Source organism: Hyla sarda, chromosome 3 (genome assembly GCF_029499605.1).
Source record: "Hyla sarda isolate aHylSar1 chromosome 3, aHylSar1.hap1, whole genome shotgun sequence".
Lineage (NCBI taxonomy): Eukaryota > Metazoa > Chordata > Amphibia > Anura > Hylidae > Hyla > Hyla sarda.
In genome coordinates, this window is record NC_079191.1 from 129454238 (window position 1) to 129477663 (window position 23426).

At 44.0% G+C, this 23426-nt stretch overlaps 1 protein-coding gene across 5 annotated transcripts in view; it reads right to left on the reverse strand.

Moving 5' to 3' along the window:
- The window catches only part of VEPH1 (ventricular zone expressed PH domain containing 1), a 560486-nt gene that overhangs the window by 79616 nt on the left and 457444 nt on the right, over nucleotides 1–23426 (reverse strand). For 4 of the 5 annotated variants that reach the window (XM_056565020.1, XM_056565022.1, XM_056565023.1 and 1 more), the window contains one exon: nucleotides 10625–10759. In XM_056565020.1, the coding sequence (XP_056420995.1) occupies nucleotides 10625–10759 (135 nt within the window). Of the gene's footprint in view, nucleotides 1–10624; nucleotides 10760–23426 lie in introns of those variants that run through there. The other variant, XM_056565025.1, reaches the window with a different exon arrangement.

Here is a 23426-nt window from a genome sequence, read left to right on the forward strand (position 1 = left end):
GTTACAGCATAACGTCCAAACGGCTGGAGATATTTTGATAATACTTGGTCACATGTTACTTATATGTGCACTTAAAATATAGGATAGTTAATTTAACCCATACCTACCCCATTTGTGAGGGACAGGGGTTTTGTTTAAAATCCCATGCAAATCAATGGGGAATGTATGTTCCCACATAACTTCCATTCGGCTGGAGATATTTCACTACCTGGTACACATATTACTGGTAGGGATAGGAGGTCGGGATAGGAGGTCAGGATACCAGGACGGAAAATGAGGATGAGATATGAGGACGGGATAGGAGATCGGGATAGGAGGACAGGATTGGAGGTCGAGATAGGAGGTCGAGATAGGAGGTCGAGATAGGAGGACGGGATAGGAGGACGGGATAGGAGGTCAGGATAGGAGGACAAGATATGAGGTCGGGATAGGAGGTCGGGATAGGAGGTCAGGATAGGAGGTCAGGATATGAGGTCAGGATAGGAGGTCAGGATAGGAGGTCAGGATAGGAGGACAGGATATGAGGATGGTATTGCAGGTCAGCATAGGAGGTCGGGATAGGAGGTCGATATAGGAGGTCGGGATAGGAGGACGGGATAGGAGGTCGGGATAGGAGGTCGGGATAGGAGGACGGGATAGGAGGATGGGATAGGAGGTCGGGATAGGAGGTCGCGATGTGAGGACGGGATATAATGATGGGATAGGAGGTCGGGATAGGAGATCGGGATATGAGGACGGGATATGACAATATATGAGGATGGGACATGAAGTCAAAAGCTTCCTCCTTTGTTTATTTTCCTCCCCAACATGGATTAGGAAGGAAAAACCGGGCAACGCCGGGAATTCAGCTAGTTCTTATAATACAAAACCTAGCTGCAGCAGAACCAAATTTTAATCAGCAAGGAGGTTCTCCATCACCATTAATATTTAAAAATGACTGTTTATTTTCAAAAAGGAAGGTCTTGAGCATTTGAGGTGTGTACTGTATTATGCTGTTCTACAGCAGGTCAGCAGCTAGGACACAGTCACCTATAATATATATTGCAGCTGCTGTGAATTGTCAATTGGTGGCTGACACAGAAGGATGAACCTCTTTCAAAAGTGAATTGTAACAGCCTATGAGGATTTTATGTAAATATTGCTAACTGAAATGGTACATGAGGTATAATAAATTCCCAATATGTGTTATTATGACATTGGTATATGTCCCATTGAAAGCTTGTCTTTCATTGTATCTTAAAGGGAATCTGTCAGCTCTATTTGCTGTCAACTGGCACCAGAAAGTTAAACAGCTTTGTAAATTAGGCAAAAAACAGAGATATCAATGTCCGGCACTACTGCTGACCACCGAGAAGGACCTGGATCTAGGATGAATAGGAGTAATCCCCGAAGCTGAGGTAGTGCTCTGACTTGTAAGACGAGTCAAATACAATGTGCAAGGAGAAGGTGAAAAAGTCGGCAGACTCACCAAGGCTTCTTTTTTCAGGGTTGCTTCTTTATTAAATACTCACATACAAAACTTTGTGCGAAAGGGGAGAGAGGATCACATGGAGGGGGGTATTCACTGTCTGGCGACAGAATCTGTTTCACTCGGTAATCGAGCTTCTTCTGGCCATGATTGTTAGGAACACTGTGCTGCTTCTTATACAGGTGGGTACTCAGGTTCAATCACTTAGAACCTCCCATCTGTCTTGACGTAAGACTTCAAGGCGTTGGCTTTTAATCCAGCCCTATAACGCCTTTACTATGTCAACGTCATAAGAATCCAGCGTATAATAATATCAATGGAAGGGATGAGGGAAAAAGTGCATTAAAAACAAAGTACATTAAAAACAAGGTGCATAATCCATCTTATCATTCAGGCCTATAGGGCCTGTTGCTGATGTACGAATTATCCAGTGAGTTTCTCGCTGCAACAGTAAGCGATCTGTATCTATCCCCGGTCTGGGTTTAACTCTCTCCACGCCGGAGAAAGTTAATACATCAGACTTCCCTCCGTGAACTTCCACCATGTGGGATATAAAACGAGGAGCTCCTTTTAGTGTGCGAAGCGAATACATATGCTCCCTTATTCTCGCACAGAGCTGACGAATCGTTTTCCCAATATAGTGGTAGCCACAGGGGCAGAACAGGTTTTTTTCCCATAGAATGTACATTAATGGAAAAGAAATGTATTGAAATGTTAGCCTATGATTTTGAAGACCCTGCGAACAGAGCCCAGCCTGGGCACTGTCGGAGTCCCTTCACCAAGGGTAAAAAGTCCAAATTTAACCCCCCGATACCCCCGGGAGGACAACTGGATTTATTTCAGAATTCAGTATTACAAGACGTCAGGTCTATACTGTACAGAGAAACCCCTGTCAATTTGTCAACTGCAGAACAAATAGCTCTCAATGCTCTAAAAAAGAGAGAAGACCTAGTTATTATTAGGGCTGATAAAGGAGGGAGTGTCGTATTAATGTATAAGACCATGTATACACTAGAAGCCGAAAGGCAATTGAGTGATAGGTCTACTTACACCCCCCTAAAAACGGACCCAACACCAAAAATTTTAAAAGGTCTTACTACACTTTTACACAAATTTGTAGAGCAAGGGATGCTATCAAAAAAGAATGCAGAACGATTAATACCTGATTCACCTAAACCGGCAACATGGTACCATCTTCCAAGAGTACATAAAGAGCAGACCCCACCCCCGGGACGTCCGATAGTCTCGGGAATGGGGTCTATAACCGAATATTTATCCCACTATCTAGAATGGTTACTATCTCCACTTCTTCCATCTATACCTGCTTACATTAAGGACACTCTCCATCTTTTACAGAACATTCAAACAATGACTTGGGAACCGGGTTGGAGCTTATGCTCCATTGATGTTGTTAGCTTATATACCCGCATCCCGTCGGAGGCGGGTATAGGAGCTATGAAAGACTTCCTAAGATGGTCGAATAAATCTAACGAATTTATTCTGTTCATAGAGGAAGCCCTTTCCTTCCTTCTATTGAACAGCACATTCAAGTTTGCCGATCGGTGGTACAAGCAGGACACCGGGACCCCGATGGGCACCCCGGTGTCCTGCACGTACGCAAACATATTTTTGGCCGTTTTGGAAAGCCAGATCGTCTATTCTTCTAATAATCCATATATCGCATGTATCAAATTATACATGCGGTATGTGGATGACATTCTTATAGCATGGTCAGGTTCAGAGGTACAATTTCATGACTTTGTCACATATCTAAATACAACTAACTCTGTGAATATGTCCTTCACCTTGCAATATGGGGGAACATCATTGGAGTTCCTAGACCTAAAACTTAGGGTTGATGGAGAGAGGCTCACCAGCGAAGGCTATAGAAAACCTATTTCAAGGAACACCCTTCTTCACTATGGTAGCTCTCACCCAGACTCAGTGAAGAGGGGTGTCCCTTACGGACAATTTGTGAGATTACGAAGAAACAATGAATCGGACGAGATTTATGGGGAACAGGCAGATGATCTAGAAAAGCGCCTGTTGGAACGGTCCTATCCGAGGACCTTAATAAAAGAAGGTCGCAAACGAGCAGATAAGTGCCAGAGAAAAACCCTTCTGAACACCAAAAAAGAAAAAGAATCAGTACCCATTAAAAAACGCTTTGCATTCACCTTTCAAAATTCACCACTCAATCAAGTCATAGAACAGGCAGTCAGACGTAACTGGCATATAATAGAAGGAGATCCAGATCTGAAAGTAGTAGCTAGTCGTAAACCGCTTATCTCATATAGAAAGAATAAATCGTTAGGAGATATACTACAAAAAAGTAGAACGATGCCTCCTAAGAAAGAGACACAGTGGCTGGAACAATTGACACCAAAGGGGAACTACGCTTGTAGAACATGTAATTTTTGTAAATATAATGCTGAGTTGAAAACGATGCGCATGGGACCCATAACACATAGACCCATAACACATACAGTTACAGATCTAATAACTTGTCGAACAAAATATGTAGTCTATGTTATGTTCTGCCCCTGTGGCTACCACTATATTGGGAAAACGATTCGTCAGCTCTGTGCGAGAATAAGGGAGCATATGTATTCGCTTCGCACACTAAAAGGAGCTCCTCGTTTTATATCCCACATGGTGGAAGTTCACGGAGGGAAGTCTGATGTATTAACTTTCTCCGGCGTGGAGAGAGTTAAACCCAGACCGGGGATAGATACAGATCGCTTACTGTTGCAGCGAGAAACTCACTGGATAATTCGTACATCAGCAACAGGCCCTATAGGCCTGAATGATAAGATAGAGTATGCACCTTGTTTTTAATGTACTTTGTTTTTAATGCACTTTTTCCCTCATCCCTTCCATTGATATTATTATACGCTGGATTCTTATGACGTTGACATAGTAAAGGCGTTATAGGGCTGGATTAAAAGCCAACGCCTTGAAGTCTTACGTCAAGACAGATGGGAGGTTCTAAGTGATTAAACCTTAGTACCCACCTGTATAAGAAGCAGCACAGTGTTCCTAACAATCATGGCCAGAAGAAGCTCGATTACCGAGTGAAACAGATTCTGTCGCCAGGCAGTGAATACCCCCCTCCATGTGATCCTCTCTCCCCTTTCGCACAAAGTTTTGTATGTGAGTATTTAATAAAGAAGCAACCCTGAAAAAAGAAGCCTTGGTGAGTCTGCCGACTTTTTCACCTTCTCCTTGCACATTAGCTTTGTAAATTACTTCTATAAAAAAAATCTTAATCTTTTAAATAATTATCAGCTGCTGAAGTTGAGTTGTTTTCTGTCTGGCAACAGTGCTCTCTGCTAAAATGTCTGCTTGTCTCAGGAACTGCACACAGTAGAAGAGGTTTGCTATGGGGATTTACTTCTAAACTGGGCGGTTCCGGAGACATGTGTCATCAGAGAGCACTTAGACAGAAAAGAACAACTCAACTTCAGCAGCTCATAAGTACTGAAAGGATTAAGATTTTTTAATAGAAGTAATTTACAAATCTGTTTAACTTTCTGGAGCCAGTTGATATATATAAAAAAGTTTTTTTTCCTGGATAACCCCTTTAAGAGCTGCAGACACCATTGGATAGCTGTTAGGTTATAAAAGCAAACTGTACCTTTTCTGGAGCTAATGGAGGAAACCAAACAAATAAAATTACAATTTCTCAGCCAAGTGTCAACGAGGCGGGCCAAGCTGCTCAAATGCTACATACTGGCATGTCCCCTGGCTCGCCCTGACCTCCCAGCCCCCCCTACGAATCATTACAGAGCCCTGTTTGTCAATCAAGGAGAGACTGGGAGGTGAGGATGAGCAAGGAAGTGTGCCAGGCTGTGAGAGTTCAGCAGCTCACCCTCTACTCCATGACACTTGGCTGAGAAATAAAAAGGTGATTTTATACATTTGCCAACCATCATCAGCTCCAGAAAAATTGCATTTTGTGACTAGCCCTATCTAGTTGTAATGCTGATGTTTGGCAACCACCACCGTACCATGTGTCCTGGTGCTTATCAGCATAGGGAGACATTCTCCGTGCCATGTGTCTGCTGTATTTCTTGGTTTTCCTGCTTTGGTGTGTCTTTTGCTGCAGTTTCTGCTCTGACCACTAGTGTATCTTTCTCCTATCCCTTCTTGGCACTCCCTACATAAACATCCCTCACTTGTTGCCTGTTGCCTGATGTCTCAGCAAGGTTGCATTCTGATTGTTCATCCTGCTCTGCTAGGTCTTTGTAGCCTGCCTGAACTGAAGCCTGTCTGTCCGCCTGTCTATCTGTCTGCTGATCCTGCCTGTCTACTGGGCTTGCCTGTTGCCTCATCGCTTGGACTCTGTACCTGCTCCATTAATAAACACCTTAAACAGCCCTACTGCATATGGCACTCTCTTTAGTGTCAGTTTGCCCCATTCTGCCTGCCTGGTCGGTTGCCTCTCATGGCACAGTGAGTCCACACCTGTGGGGCATTACACTAGCCATGGGCATATTTACAACCCTATTCTCCTGCTGAAAGATTCACTTAAAAATTGTTAATCTGTATTGAAAGAATCTGGTGATTCATTCAAATGTAGTTACATTGCAATGTAAACCGTATTCTCTATTCTGCGCCATCTACCAGTTTTCTGAATGCAACCAGCAATGTAAATAATTCTTTATTTTTCTTTATTCTAATTCATATTGCTATAGCTCGTAATACATATTAGATAGCTGTTGGCCAAATGAACAATAGCTATTTCTCTCAATCCTAAGTATAAATGGCTGAGGCTTATCTCTTTGAGAACAAAAGGAAATCCACATGCTCAATCTTTTTCTCCCTGATATGTGCCATCAGGGAACAATCAAGAGGCCATCATCAACATTGTCAGCTGGTCCTGCTGAAATTGTTTGGTTCAGCTGACAATTTATACAGGATTAAAAACATTAAACAGGTACTCCAGTGGAATTTTTTTTTAATCAACTGTTGCCAGAAAGTTAAACAGATTTGTAAATTACTTCTATTAAAAAAATCTTAATCCTTCCAGTACTTATTAGCTGCTGAATACTACAGAGGAAATTATTCTATTTTTGGAACACAGAGCTCTCTGCCGACATCACAAGGACAGTGCTCTCTGCTGACATCTCTGTCCATTTTAGGAACTGTCCAGAGTAGGAGAAAATCCCCATAGGAAACATATGCTGCTCTGGACAGTTCCTAAAACGGACAGAAATGTCAGCAGAGAGCACTGTGCTCGTGATGTCAGCTAAGAGCACTGTGTTCCAAATAGAAAATAATAAGTACTAGAAGGATTAAATAATAATTTTTTAATAGAATTAATTTACAAATCTGTTAAACTTTTTGGCATCAGTTGATTAAAAAAAAAAAAAAAAAAAAGTTTTCCACCGGAGTACCCCTTTAAATATCTTTACTCAACAAGTATGGCAAGGTTTATTTTTTGGCAGCAGATTCTCTTCAAATGGACACTATATGAAGTTATATGTTGTTCCATTTAGCAGCACTTTTAGTTAGGGGGAGGCTGAATTCTGCATACATCTATATTCACTAGTTTACCTTATGTATCTCCTGACTTAAAATTCTCCAAAAACTATTTTATAAACCTTTGCGCTATAAGCAGCTTTTATAATGTGGACTGTATAACATTTGCATACAGGTAAATATGATAGTTTCTGACTCATGTTATTGGATTTTTGTGAGCCCTATTCATAAAATTAAAACCCTTGCCTAATATTGTGTAAGAGAGGAAACAAATGGGAAAAAAACGGGGGGCTCCCTAGTGTAGTTATTTTGGTGGATAAAATGGATACTGCAAATACCAACCACCAACGCCCAAGGTGTCGTACTTACCTTTAGTGGAAGTACAAAAAAAGTCAGCGTGACCCGTGTCGTGTGCTCTGTTGGTAGGCAGGGAGAGAGGTAAACAGTTTGCTGCTCTCACCCTTTTTATTTCCTTGCTCCCGAAGGAGACGGAGATCGGAGGCAATGTGGAGAGTGCAAAAAGATTGGGGGTTTTCTTGAGAGCGCTACTGTATGTCAATGTGAATAAAATGGAATGAAAGGTAAGCCAGCATTTTCACAGGACTAACTTTTATTGAAAAAGAAGACAAAGGTAAAAAAATGGGGACAACACATTTCGGCGCACAATCGCGCTTTCCTCAGGTCCACAAAATTATATTTCATAGTCCTGGTTGGAGTTCCTTGACAGCCAACCCACAGGTACTCCAGCCGGGACTAAGAAATATAATTTTGTGGACCTGAGGAAGGCGCGAGTGTGTGCCGAATCGCGTTTTCCCCCTTTTTTACCTTTGACTTCTTTTTCAATAAAAGTTAGTCCTGTGAAAATGCTGGCTTTCGTTTCATTCCATTTTATTCACATTGGCATACAGTAGTGCTCTCAAGAAAACCCCCCATCTTTTGGCACTCTCCACATTGCCTAATATTGTATAAGTCACCTCTATGCCTCCAAAACAGCTCTGACCTGTGGAGGCAGGGACTGAAAACCTCTAAAGGTCCTGTGGTATTCGGAGAAAAAGAAAATGGGCGTACATGGCCTACTAAATTCCACTTTGTGTTTTTGTGTGTTCTTACACCTTTCACAGTCAGCATGAACTTTTTCAGAAATTTGTGCTATAGAAGCTCTGCTGTGGAATTTGATCAGGTGGGCTAGACTTCACTCCCGATGCACATTAAGGAGTCTTGGGTTCCCAGGAACCTGTTGTTGGTTCCCTTAGGCTAGGTTCAGACTACGGAATTTCCGACAGAAATTCAGTCGTAAAATTTCCGTCAGAAATTCTGCTTGCTAAAATGTCTAGTGTAGTGAATGGTTTTCCGTTCACAAATTCACACTTCGGGATTTGTGAAGCGGAAAATCCGCTTAGTAAATCCGCTTAGAAATTTCCGCCTGAAGAAAGGCGGTGCTCTTTCTTCAGGCGGAATTCCTCGCGGAACACATTGCAGTCTATGGGAGACTGCAGTGTCCGCGCGGTCCTATTGCCGACTTATTCAGTCGGCGCAGGGGGAACTCAGAATCTCCGGACGGAAATTTTCTTCCCGGAGATTCCGTAGTCTGAACCTAGCCTTAGGCTAGGTTCACACTGTGGAATTTCTGGGCAGAATTTCTGGTGGAGATCGAGCCGGCGGCACTAGGACCGAGCGGACTACAATGCAGTCCCCATAGATGGCAATTCATTTCTGAGCAGATCCATCCAGAAATGCAATGCAGTCTATAGGGGCAGCAATGCAGTCTGCTCGGTCCTAGCGCCATCGGCTCGATCTCCAGCAGAAATTCTGCCCAGAAATTTTGCAGTATGAACCCAGCCTTAGGGTCTATTCACACGGCAGAATTTCTGCTTGTGAAATTCCGCCTCAAATTAAAGCCCATAGACTTCTATGGGATTCCACACTCCCATTCACACTTCTGAATTTCCGCTTGCGGAAAGTGTGATGATGAACACTAGAAGTCATATAGACTGAATATGTTTATAGTTTGGTAATGTATACCTTAGGGCAGTGTTTCTCAAGCGCGGTCCTCAAGCAACCCCAACAGGTCATGTTTTAAGATTTTCTTAGTCTTTCAGAGGTGATATAATTATGGTCAGTGAATCAGGCATCACCACAGTTATATCACCTGTGAAAGACCAAGGAAATCCAGAAAACATGACCTGTTGGGGGTACTTGAGGACTGTGCTTGAGAATCATTGCCTTAGAGGAAGCCTATCACTAATGTTATGAATTCAGAATATAGTATTTCACTGTTAATTAAGCCTACTTTTATTTATCAACTAGCTGAGTACCTGGTGTTGCCCGGTTTTTCCTTCCTAATCCTTGTTGTGGAGGAAAATCAACAGAGGAATTTTTTGACTTCATATCCCATCCTCAGATATTGTTGTCATATCCTAACCCCACATCCTGTCCTCATACCCCGACCTCCTATCCCGTCCTCCAGTCCCGTCCTCCAGTCCCGTCCTCCAGTCCCGACCTCATACCCGACCTGTAATATGTGTACCAGGTATTGAAATATCTCCAGCAGTTTGGAAGTAATGCAGTAATATATATTTCCCATAGACTTGTATGAGACTTTAAACAAAAATCCTGACCCTGGCAAATGGGGGTGAGTAAGGGTTAAATTACCTACCCTATGTTTGTTGTTGACATATAAGAAACATGTGTGCTAAGTTTCATGTTAATATCTTAAAGGGGTTCTCCCTTGTTTATACTGTTTTTTGTTATTATGTTTGTGTGTTATGTGTGTATAAGTATGTGTTTTTTTATGTGTGTTGTGATTTTGTATATATGTATATTCTTACCTTTTGTGAAGATCCGGAAGCTGGCCCCTTCTTCTTCCAGCGGCTTGCTGTGTAACCTCGGCCTCCGCCATGTTGTTTTCGGTAAGTGAGATGTCGGGGGCTGTGTTCTTGCTTCTGTCCTTCCTATCTTCTGACGTCCGAGGCAAATCTTTTCTTCCTGTTTCTTCCGTGGCTCAGCGACGAATCTGTGGCCTCTTCCAGCGCCTGCGCAGGTTTTTTTTTTTACCAATAAAGTTTTTTTTGTCTAATTGACAAACTGTCTGCGCATGCGCAAGTACGCAAGTGCTACGCTAACAGTGTAGCGTACTCAGGTCTGCACTAATAGCATAGCTTCACGCAAGCGCAGACAGTTTGTCAATTAGACAAAAAAAATTTTATTGGTAAAAAAAATAATAATAATAAACTACCTGTGCATGCGCCAGAAGAGGCCGCAGATTAGTCGCTGAGCCACAGAAGAAACAGGAAGAAAAGATTTGCCTTGGACATCAGAAGATAGGAAGGACAGAAGCAAGAACACACCCCCGACATCCCACTTACCGAAAACAACATGGTGGAGGCCGAGGTTACACAGCAAGCCGCTGGAAGAAAAAGGGGCCAGCTTCCGGATCTTCACAAAAGGTAAGAAAATACATATATTCATAATCACAACACACATAAAAAAACACATACTTATACACACATAACACACAAACATAATAACAAAAAACAGTATAAACAAGGGAGAACCCCTTTAAGCCGCTCAGACGTGATTGTGAAACATACATACACACACATTGAGTTATATATATATATATATATATATATATATATATATATATAATCAAAAATGACATGCTGTAATTACCTTTTTGTGAGGAAAAAGAGACTGGGTTATGGATGCTTCGAAGCTCTGTGTTCCCTTCAGTTGGGTTTTTTCCCAGAGTGTTTTCAGCACTTGCATTGAAGTAGTCTGTGTAGACAATGGCTCAGAAAACAAACTCTGCAAGAAGAAAGAAAACAACTATATTCAAATAACTATATTCATCAAATATCTCTCAAAATGACTGTTGTGGACATTAGATCAGGTCAGGACATGTGATTATCACCATTAAACTGCATTCATGTATTAAGACAGGATATAAACTTTTCAATGACATTTCTTAAGAAAGACGTTTTATTTTAAATGGTCACTGTCATTTCAAACAACTTCCTTCCATTTGATAGCCAATGTCATGCCTTATATATTTTTAAATTACTTCATTAAAAATCAGTCCTTACCCCAGAAAAAAACCTAAAATCTTGGCAAAAAGGGCCCCATTTCTCTGCAACCTGATGTTCACTCCCTGTTGTCAGGGGATTTCTGTCAGAGAGTACCCGAGAATAACAGAGAGACCCGGGACAATTCACACTAAGGAATAGGGGGGGTTGGCAAATGCTCTGTGCAAGAGAGCTTGAGAAAGCCTGGGCTGTATACTGGCATGCTGAGCTAGCCTGCCTGCCTGCCTGCCTGCCAAAGATGTTCACTGTCCCTAAAAGGTAAATCAAGCTTTCCCTCTAATTTCTCACCACCATGAAGCTATAACTGGCTGCTACTGCTGTTTCGTTTTCTTTCTGCTCATAGCACCTTGCAAACCCAGTGCATTAGTTACTTCTCTCTCCATATGCCATCTAGTAGTGTACTGTGAAAATCATCAGCTCAGCATGTCATTAGCCTGTTAAGTTCAGTGGAGCTTCTCCAGCACTATGTCGTGCTACAGCGGAGAAGGGTATTTGCTGTGGCCAGAGAAAATGGAAATCTATCTATAAATGTTTTCCTGCAAAGCCCAGCTCTGGTCCCACCCACTAATATAGAGAGAATGAGAAATAGGTATACACTGAGAAGGAGGTTCTAAAGGGGCTTAACCTGTTAATGACCAAGGACATGTATACACACATTAACCTCTTCCATATTAAGTTTAAATCACCCCCTTTTCCAAATTCCATATAAAAAATATGTAAACATAAAAAATTTACATATGTGGTTTTGTCGCGTGCGTAAATGTCTAAACTATAAAAATGTAATGTTAATTAAACTGCATGGTCAATGGCATATACCAAAAAAATACCAAAGTCCAAAATTGCATATTTTTTGTCACTTTGTATACCATAAAAAAATGTATAAAAAGCAATCAAAAAGTCCCATCAAAACAAAATAATGGTACTAATAAAAACTACAGATCATGGTGCAAAAAATGACCATATACGGAAAAATAAAAAAGTTATAGGGATCAGAAGAGGACATTTTTAAACATACTAATTTTCGTGCAAAAAGTTATAATTTTTTAACAGAAGTGAAACAAAATCAAACCTATATAAATTGGTATAATTTTAACCATATGGCCTACAGAATAAAGATAAGGTGTAATTTTTACCGAAAAGAGTTATGTGTAGAATCGGAAACTCCCAAAAGTTGCATTTTTTTTCCAATATTTTTTTCTGGTTTCGCTGTAGATTTTGTGGTGAAATTTTGTGGTGACATTTTGATATCATTACTTTGTAATTGGTGGCACAAAGAACAAGCCCTCATATGGGTCTGAAGGTGGAAAATTTAAATCTTTATGATTTTTAGTAGGTGTGGTGAAAAAAACGAAAGTGCAAAAATGGAAAGAAAAAAAGACATGGTCCTTAAAGGGGTTCCGGTGAAAAACCTTTTTTTATTTTTATTTTTTAATAAATTGATTCCAGAAAGTTAAACAGATTTGTAAATTACTTATATTAAAAAATCTTTACCTGTCCAGTACTTTTTAGCAGCTGTATGCTTTTTTAATTTCTTTTTTGTCTTGTCCATGGTGCTCTCTGCTGACACCTGTCCATGTCAGGAACTGTCCAGAGCAGCATAGGTTTGCTATGGGGATTTTCTCCTGCTCTGGACAGTTGCTGATACGGGCATCAGGTGTCAGCATAGAGCACTGTGGACAAGACAAAAGAAATTAAAAATAAAAGAATTTTCTCTGTACTATACAGCTGCTAAAAAGTACTGGAAGGGTAAAGATTTTTTAATAGAAGTAATTTACAAATCTGTTTAACTTTCTGGCACCAGTTGATAAAAAAAAAAAAAAAAAATTCCACCGGAGTACCCCTTTAAGGGGATAACAGTAGTGAGAGCACTAATCACCTTGTCACCACTTTAAAGGGTTAATGTAACAAAATCCTGCAGGTTTATAACAATCTTTTGAAATGACAGCTACAGTTCACCAATCTTTGTACCAATTTTATAATGAAAATATCTGCTGTCTCTTTCTAATATACTCTGTGTTTTATTTTCTTACCATTTCCCTGCTTGCTGTCAATGAATGGGCACATACACATGTTCACAGTGAGAGGCTAAAATCCAGAATAGACCTAAAGCTTCTCATGTCATAGCTCACACCGTATGTAGTCTGGGCAAATCTCTGTGAGCTGAATACATTAGCTACATAAATCTCCCTCTGATCCTGATCATGTTCTACAGTGAATGAGTGTAAGAAAAATATGAGTCTCAAGCACAAAGGATTATATAGGCGAGATACAAATGTAACAATGTCTCATGGGTGATTAGTATTAAGGCTGAACTGGTTGTAAGCCCCTGTGTGAGAAATCTATACAGCGTTCCTATACAGTGAGAAACTGAAACACAAAATATATTAGAAAGGGGTAGAACTTTGCAGCATATAATATTTAAAGGGATGTTCTCATCTGCCTTTTAGCTCATAGCAGAGCTTCCTCATTCTTCCTGCTTTCAGCAGGGAGGGCTCTTGATCTGTGATTGACACTTCAGGCATTGAGCATTTGCTAAATGTATGCAAGCTACTAGCACTATGCATGACTCACTGACACAGTACAGCTTGCACACAAGCAGAAGAACCTTTGTCAGTAATTATGTTTAGATCCCGGCAAATAATGGTTTTGAGCAGAGAGAGTGTGTGATATCAGCAACAGCCCGTCCACTGCTTCAGAGTAAGAAGTGTTAGTCTGTAGCACTAACAACAAGCAGTAAACCAGAGGCAGAGAAAAGCAGCTATAACATGAAAAGAAGGCATGTTAGAAAACTATATCTAAAGTAACCAGAAAAATGTGAGATTACTCACCAGTGACTTGTGATAACCAATCCTTTATTCTTCGTGCAGATTAAAAAGCAGCCCTGCAGGGAGGGGTAAACACGCTATGTCTTACAGAACGTTTAGTAAGAAATAACTTGTTTACCTGTTCCTGCAGGGCTGCTTTTTAAAGATGCACAAATAATAAAGAATTGGTTATCAAATGTTTTCCTTGTTACTTCATCTGGATTGTTTCTATACTACTGGATAATTAAGCACCCCAGAAGTACCAAGACAGCCATGTACCTGTACCTGTGGAGTGTTTCTGGGATATGCTGACCCTTAAAAAAAATTATATGCACAGAAGTATACTGTTTAGCTCACCCTGTATCCTGCTGTGACCCGCAACGGTGCAGACCACCCCAGGAACTTGAAACAAATAGAAAACAAAATAGTCCAGCATGGCAGCTCTCAGAATGATAGCTTTCTTTCCCCCTAGCAAACCTCTCCTGCTCCGGACAGTTCCTGACATGGACAGAGGTGTCAGCAGAGAGCACTGTGGTCAGACTGAAAATAACTACCATACTCAACTTCCTGTGGAGCATACAGCAGCTGATAAGTACTGGAAGTATCAAGATTTTTTAATAACCATAATTTACAAATCTGTTCATCTTTCTTGCACCAGTTGATGTGAAAAAATAGTTTTCCACTGGAGTACCCCATTAAGGACTTAGTCAACTGAGTGGTCAACCGAAACGCGTTACTCTGCTGTTGTGTGCTATGTGATTCTGTGCTAAGTACATTAAAGAAAGCCTTCCTACTGAGAGCTGCTGTGTCTGACTATTTTATTTTCTATTTGAAATTTACATATATATTTACAAAAGTGTAAAACTTTACATGCCCTACAATTTAAAAACTGATTATGGAGATAGGAATATCTTTGTAAAGCCTACCTAAAGTGAAAATAAAGACTTTACACAGGTTCATGTCATATTTCAGCTGTACGGTGTGCCATTCCTGTGGCATGCCCATAGTGTTTAATAGACAGAACACAGTCTACGTGTGATTAAGCTGGGTCTGTTTTACACAGGAATATATTTTACTTGAAATACACAAAAGCCAAATTACAAGTAGATTCTCATGTACAATATTTTTGAAGATTTATTCACTTTAAAGTGGTTGTACAGAAAAAAAGATTTTTTTTGTTTACATAAATGTGTCCAGACTGTCTGATAAAAGAAACAAAGCTTGTACTTACCTCCCTTGCTGCCCTGTAGCCTCCATTAAAATGGTGGTGTTAAGCTGGGGAGTTTCTTGTGGAATAACTGACGAGTAGTGTTGAGCAGCATAGGCCATATTCGAATTCGCGATATTTCGCAAATATATGGACGAATATTCGTCATATATTCGCTAAATTCGCATATTCGTAATATTTGCGTTATATTTTCGCATATGCTATTATTTTGCTAGTAATATTTAAGGTCAATGGGAAGTACTCTAGGTTGTCATGTGCTGCACTCTGGCTGCAAGCTCCGGCTGTGAGCGAAGTGTCCCGGGGTCCCGGTCTGTCGGCGGGCTGGAATTCGCATCGCTGGATGCACCCGCATGCGAATCCCAGCCCATCACTTACCCCACTCTGCTGCCTCTTTAACTCAGCTCCGCCGCGCTTGTCCCTGTCTCCTTGGGCGCATGCGCGGCAGAGCTCTGAAATTTTAAGGGCCAGTGCGCCCATAAATAGTCTTGCACCTGTCACCACTTTATAAGTTCCCGCACCTCCCACATACCCCTGCCGGATCTTCAGTGCCTTTTGCCTGAGAGAAAGCGTTCCCTATTGCCCGTTGCCATACCCGTGTACCCAGACCTTCCTGCTACGTTTTTTGACTACGAACCTTTGCCACCTGCCTTGACTTTCTGCTATGTTGACTACGCTACAGCCTCATCCTTCTGTACCTCGCCTTGTCCAGTTACCTGTGTGGTCGAGCAGTGTCGGGGGTAGTGACCTGGGTGTCGCCTGCCGCAGCAAGCCCATCCTGCCTTTCGGCAGGCTCTGGTGATGACCAGCGGCACCTTAGACTCCGCTCCCCGATACAGTCCGAGTCATCAGCCACACAGGTAGAAGATCCACATCCTGTTCCAGACCGCCCACATTCAGGTGCGTGACATAGGTATTGTAAAGGAGCACTTGGGGCAGCAGAAGGCACAATGTTGGTGGTAGTAGTGTCAAAAAGATTTGAGAGGTATTTCTATAGACAAAAGTAGAGGGCCACAGATATCTAGGGAACAAAAAGGAATTAAGGGAAACAAAAATAGGAACTGATTTAAAGGGTTACTCTGCTCCCCATTGTTTGCAAAATTCCACCTCCCACCAGAACATTGAGTTCCTGGACGCTGTGTGCGGGCTTCCATGTTCAGGCCCGCCCCCTCCTGATGTCACGGCCTGCCCCATCAATGAAAGTCTATGGGAAGGGGGCGCGATAGCCATCACGACCCCTCCCATAGACTTGCATTGAGGGGGTAGTATGTGATGTTACATGACGGGGCGTGACGAGGGGGCGAACATGAACACGGAAGCCTGCACACAGCGTTCAGGAACTCAATGTTCCGGATGCTAGGGAGCGGTGTCTCTTTTACATGCTGTTGCACTGCCAGTCATGTTGCATGTTGCATGTTGCATATGTAAATATATCAAATGCTCAAATATTGATGTAAACCTTCAATGTGTTTATTGGCACCATACATACACCCAGCATATGCCAAAAAAATATGCACTGAAATATGTTGGCATGCCTATTTTTTCATTGAATAGAAAATTTAGGTCTACAACACTTTCCTACTCAATGGGACAGTAAAAACACATATTCTGCATGGTTTACTGGATGTTTTATAGATTGGGAACCCAGGGGCAATGTACCACACTGTAAGGCTATACAGAGGGATACATTGCAACCTTCCATCAGGCTCAAAAGGGATGTCAACACTGTCTCTGGTTCCATAATTTGCCTGCTAGTGTCTATCTCGGTTTAGGCTATGCTTACATGTTCCCGCTATGCAGATCAATGGTAAAAGACACAGCTTTGTGAAAAATAGCATAGCTTTTGCAAAAATAATAAAACCATAAATTTCCCCCTTTTCTCCAAGATGTTTTACAATAAACTTGATTTCTTTTTAGCAGACTTAAAGGACTACTCCATCGAAATGTTTTATTCCTTCATTCTGCCCATGCTGCAAAAATAAAGATAGCAAACTTTAAATTACCGCATTCTGGGGCCAAGATGCTAGACTGTGCTGAGCTTATCAGTCTGCTGAAACGTGAGTGTTACAAGTATTATCCAGTGTTTACTTTCTCTTCTTTGTCACTAATTTATCTAACTAAATGTTATGATTTTTTGGAGATAAAAGTTTTATATACAGATTTCTGAAATGGTAAAATAATGAAATGACATCTACTGTATTGTACAGTGACCCCCCGACCTACGATGGCCCCGACATATGATGAAATCGACATACGATGGCCTCTCAGAGGCCATCGCATGTCGATGTCAGTTTCGACATACAATGCTTTTTTTATGTCGGGGCCATCGCATTAAGTGCTATCCGGCAGCGCCAAATGCTTAACCCCTTCATGACCCAGGGTTTTTCCATTTTTGCACTTTCGTTTTTTCCTCCTTACCTTTAAAAAAACATAACTCTTTCAATTTTGCACCTAAAAATCCATATGATGGCTTATTTTTTGTGCCACCAATTCTACTTTGTAATGAAATCAGTCAATTTACCCAAAAATCTACAGAGAAACAGAAAAAAAATTAATTGTGCGACAAAAGAGAAGAAAAAACTAAATTTTTTAATTTTGGGGGCTTCCGTTTCTACGCAGTAAATTTTTTGGTAAAAATGACACTTTCTCTTTATTCTGTAGGTCCATACGGTTAAAATGATACTGTTACGCCGAGCGCTCCGGGTCCCCGCTCCTCCCCGGAGCGCTCGCTACACTCTCCTCACTGCAGCGCTCCGGTCGGATCCACTGACCCGGGGCGCTGCGATACCGCCTCCAGCCGGGATGCGATTCGCGATGCGGGTAGCGCCCGCTCGCGATGCGCACCCCGGCTCCCGTACCTGACTCGCTCCCCGTCAGTCCTGTCCCGGCGTGCGCGGCCCCGCTCCCTAGGGCGCGCGCGCGCCGGGTCTTTGCGATTTAAAGGGCCACTGCGCCGCTGATTGGCGCAGTGGCTCCAATTAGTGTTATCACCTGTGCACTTCCCTATATCACCTCACTTCCCCTGCACTTCCTTGCCGGATCTTGTTGCCATCGTGCCAGTGAAAGCGTTTCCTTGTGTGTTCCTAGCCTGTGTTCCAGACCTCCTGCCGTTGCCCCTGACTACGATCCTTGCTGCCTGCCCCGACCTTCTGCTACGTCCGACCTTGCTTCTGTCTACTCCCTTGTACCGCGCCTATCTTCAGCAGCCAGAGAGGTTGAGCCGTTGCTAGTGGATACGACCTGGTCACTACCGCCGCAGCAAGACCATCCCGCTTTGCGGCGGGCTCTGGTGAAAACCAGTAGTGACTTAGAACCGATCCACTAGCACGGTCCACGCCAATCCCTCTCTGGCACAGAGGATCCACTACCTGCCAGCCGGCATCGTGACAGTAGATCCGGCCATGGATCCCGCTGAAGTTCCTCTGCCAGTTGTCGCTGACCTCACCACGGTGGTCGCCCAGCAGTCACAACAGATAGCGCAACAAGGCCAACAGCTGACTCAACTGACCGTTATGCTACAGCAGTTACTACCACAGCTTCAGCAATCATCTCCTCCGCCAGCTCCTGCACCTCCTCCGCAGCGAGTGGCCGCTTCTGGACTACGACTATCCTTGCCGGATAAATTTGATGGGGACTCTAAATTTTGCCGTGGCTTCCTTTCCCAATGTTCATTGCACTTGGAGATGATGTCGGACCAGTTTCCCACTGAAAGGTCTAAGGTGGCTTTCGTAGTCAGCCTTCTGTCTGGAAAAGCCCTGTCTTGGGCCACACCGCTCTGGGACCGCAATGACCCCGTCACTGCCTCTGTACACTCCTTCTTCTCGGAAATTCGAAGTGTCTTTGAGGAACCTGCCCGAGCCTCTTCTGCTGAGACTGCCCTGTTGAACCTGGTCCAGGGTAATTCTTCCGTTGGCGAGTATGCCGTACAATTCCGTACTCTTGCTTCAGAATTATCCTGGAATAATGAGGCCCTCTGCGCGACCTTTAAAAAAGGCCTATCCAGCAACATTAAAGATGTTCTGGCCGCACGAGAAATCCCTGCTAATCTACATGAACTCATTCACCTAGCCACTCGCATTGACATGCGTTTTTCCGAAAGGCGTCAGGAGCTCCGCCAGGATATGGACTCTGTTCGCACGAGGCGTTTCTTCTCCCCGGCTCCTCTCTCCTCTGGTCCCCTGCAATCTGTTCCTGTGCCTCCCGCCGTGGAGGCTATGCAGGTCGACCGGTCTCGCCTGACACCTCAAGAGAGGACACGACGCCGCATGGAGAATCTCTGCCTGTACTGTGCTAGTACCGAACACTTCCTGAAGGATTGTCCTATCCGTCCTCCCCGCCTGGAAAGACGTACGCTGACTCCGCACAAAGGTGAGACAGTCCTTGATGTCTACTCTGCTTCTCCACGTCTTACTGTGCCTGTGCGGATATCTGCCTCTGCCTTCTCCTTCTCTACTGTGGCCTTCTTGGACTCCGGATCTGCAGGAAATTTTATTTTGGCCTCTCTAGTCAACAGGTTCAACATCCCGGTGACCAGTCTCGCCAGACCCCTCTACATCAATTGTGTAAACAATGAAAGATTGGACTGTACCATACGTTTCCGCACGGAGCCCCTCCTAATGTGCATCGGATCTCATCACGAGAGGATTGAACTTTTGGTCCTCCCCAATTGCACTTCTGAAATTCTCCTTGGACTTCCCTGGCTTCAACTTCATTCCCCAACCCTGGATTGGTCCTCTGGGGAGATCAAGAGTTGGGGGCCCTCTTGTTCCAAGGACTGCCTAAAACCGGTTCCCAGTAACCCTTGCCGTGACTCTGTGGTTCCTCCTGTAACCGGTCTCCCCAAGGCCTATATGGACTTTGCGGATGTTTTTTGCAAAAAACAAGCTGAGACTCTACCTCCTCACAGGCCTTATGATTGTCCTATCGACCTCCTCCCGGGCACTACTCCACCCCGGGGCAGAATCTATCCTCTGTCCGTCCCAGAGACTCTTGCCATGTCTGAATACGTCCAGGAAAATTTAAAAAAGGGCTTTATCCGTAAATCCTCCTCTCCTGCCGGAGCCGGATTTTTCTTTGTGTCCAAAAAAGATGGCTCCCTACGTCCTTGCATTGACTACCGCGGTCTTAATAAAATCACGGTTAAGAACCGCTACCCCCTACCCCTCATCTCTGTACTCTTTGATCGCCTCCAAGGTGCCCATATCTTTACCAAACTGGACTTAAGAGGTGCTTATAATCTCATCCGCATCAGAGAGGGGGATGAATGGAAAACGGCATTTAACACCAGAGATGGACACTTTGAGTATCTGGTCATGCCCTTTGGCCTGTGCAACGCCCCTGCTGTCTTCCAAGACTTTGTTAATGAAATTTTTCGTGATCTCCTATACTCCTGTGTTGTTGTATATCTGGACGATATCCTGATTTTTTCTGCCAATCTAGAAGAACACCGCCAGCATGTCCGTATGGTTCTTCAGAGACTTCGTGACAATCAACTCTATGCCAAAATAGAGAAATGTCTGTTTGAATGCCAATCTCTTCCTTTCCTAGGATACTTGGTCTCTGGCCAGGGACTACAAATGGATCCAGACAAACTCTCTGCCGTCTTAGATTGGCCACGCCCCTCCGGACTCCGTGCCATCCAACGTTTTTTGGGGTTCGCCAATTATTACAGGCAATTTATTCCACATTTTTCTACCGTTGTGGCTCCTATCGTGGCTCTAACCAAAAAAAATGCCGATCCCAAGTCTTGGCCTCCTCAAGCGGAAGACGCCTTTAAACGGCTCAAGTCTGCCTTTTCTTCGGCCCCCGTGCTCTCCAGACCTGACCCATCTAAACCCTTCCTATTGGAGGTTGATGCCTCCTCAGTGGGAGCTGGAGCTGTCCTTCTACAAAAAAATTCTTCCGGGCATGCTGTTACTTGTGGTTTTTTTTCTAGGACCTTCTCTCCGGCGGAGAGGAACTACTCCATCGGGGATCGAGAGCTTCTAGCCATTAAATTAGCACTCGAGGAATGGAGGCATCTGCTGGAGGGATCAAGATTTCCAGTTATTATTTACACCGATCACAAAAACCTCTCCTACCTCCAGTCTGCCCAACGGCTGAATCCTCGCCAGGCCAGGTGGTCTCTGTTCTTTGCCCGATTTAATTTTGAAATTCACTTTCGGCCTGCCGATAAGAACATTAGGGCCGATGCTCTCTCTCGTTCCTCAGATGCTTCTGAAGTTGAACTCTCTCCTCAACACATCATTCCTCCTGACTGCCTGATTTCCACTTCTCCAGCCTCCATCAGGCAAACTCCTCCAGGAAAGACCTTTGTTTCTCCACGCCAACGCCTCGGAATCCTCAAATGGGGTCACTCCTCCCATCTCGCAGGTCATGCGGGCATCAAGAAATCTGTGCAACTCATCTCTCGCTTCTATTGGTGGCCGACTCTAGAGACAGATGTGGTGGACTTTGTGCGAGCCTGCACTATCTGTGCCCGGGATAAGACTCCTCGCCAGAAGCCCGCTGGTTTTCTTCATCCTCTGCCTGTCCCCGAACAGCCTTTGTCTCTGATTGGTATGGATTTTATTACTGACTTACCCCCATCCCGTGGCAACACTGTTATTTGGGTGGTCGTTGATCGATTCTCCAAAATGGCACATTTCATCCCTCTTCCTGGTCTTCCTTCAGCGCCTCAGTTGGCTAAACAATTTTTTGTACACATTTTTCGTCTTCACGGGTTGCCTACGCAGATCGTCTCGGATAGAGGCGTCCAATTCGTGTCTAAATTCTGGAGGGCTCTCTGTAAACAACTCAAGATTAAATTAAATTTTTCTTCTGCATATCATCCTCAATCCAATGGACAAGTAGAAAGAATTAACCAGGTCTTGGGTGATTATTTACGACATTTTGTTTCCTCCCGCCAGGATGACTGGGCAGATCTTCTACCATGGGCCGAATTCTCGTATAACTTCAGAGTCTCTGAATCCTCCTCCAAATCCCCATTTTTCGTGGTGTACGGCCGTCACCCTCTTCCCCCCCTCCCTACCCCCTTGCCCTCTGGTCTGCCCGCTGTGGATGAAATTTCTCGTGATCTTTCCATCATATGGAGAGAGACCCAAAATTCTCTCTTACAGGCTTCTTCACGCATGAAGAAATTCGCGGATAAGAAAAGAAGAGCTCCTCCCATTTTTTCCCCTGGAGACAAGGTATGGCTCTCCGCTAAATATGTCCGCTTCCGTGTCCCTAGCTATAAGTTGGGACCACGCTATCTTGGTCCTTTCAAAATTTTGTGCCAGATTAATCCTGTCTCTTACAAACTTCTTCTTCCTCCTTCTCTTCGTATTCCTAATGCCTTTCACGTTTCTCTCCTTAAACCACTTATCATTAACCGTTTTTCTCCCAAATCTGTTCCTCCCACTCCTGTTTCCGGCTCCTCAGACATCTTCTCCGTCAAAGAGATTTTGGCATCCAAAAAGGTCAGAGGGAAAACCTTTTTTTTAGTGGATTGGGAGGGTTGTGGTCCAGAAGAGAGATCCTGGGAACCTGAGGACAATATCCTAGACAAAAGTCTGCTCCTCAGGTTCTCAGGCTCTAAGAAGAGGGGGAGACCCAAGGGGGGGGGGTACTGTTACGCCGAGCGCTCCGGGTCCCCGCTCCTCCCCGGAGCGCTCGCTACACTCTCCTCACTGCAGCGCTCCGGTCGGATCCACTGACCCGGGGCGCTGCGATACCGCCTCCAGCCGGGATGCGATTCGCGATGCGGGTAGCGCCCGCTCGCGATGCGCACCCCGGCTCCCGTACCTGACTCGCTCCCCGTCAGTCCTGTCCCGGCGTGCGCGGCCCCGCTCCCTAGGGCGCGCGCGCGCCGGGTCTTTGCGATTTAAAGGGCCACTGCGCCGCTGATTGGCGCAGTGGCTCCAATTAGTGTTATCACCTGTGCACTTCCCTATATCACCTCACTTCCCCTGCACTTCCTTGCCGGATCTTGTTGCCATCGTGCCAGTGAAAGCGTTTCCTTGTGTGTTCCTAGCCTGTGTTCCAGACCTCCTGCCGTTGCCCCTGACTACGATCCTTGCTGCCTGCCCCGACCTTCTGCTACGTCCGACCTTGCTTCTGTCTACTCCCTTGTACCGCGCCTATCTTCAGCAGCCAGAGAGGTTGAGCCGTTGCTAGTGGATACGACCTGGTCACTACCGCCGCAGCAAGACCATCCCGCTTTGCGGCGGGCTCTGGTGAAAACCAGTAGTGACTTAGAACCGATCCACTAGCACGGTCCACGCCAATCCCTCTCTGGCACAGAGGATCCACTACCTGCCAGCCGGCATCGTGACAGATACCCTACTTATATAGGTTTGTTTTTATTGTACTTCTGGAAA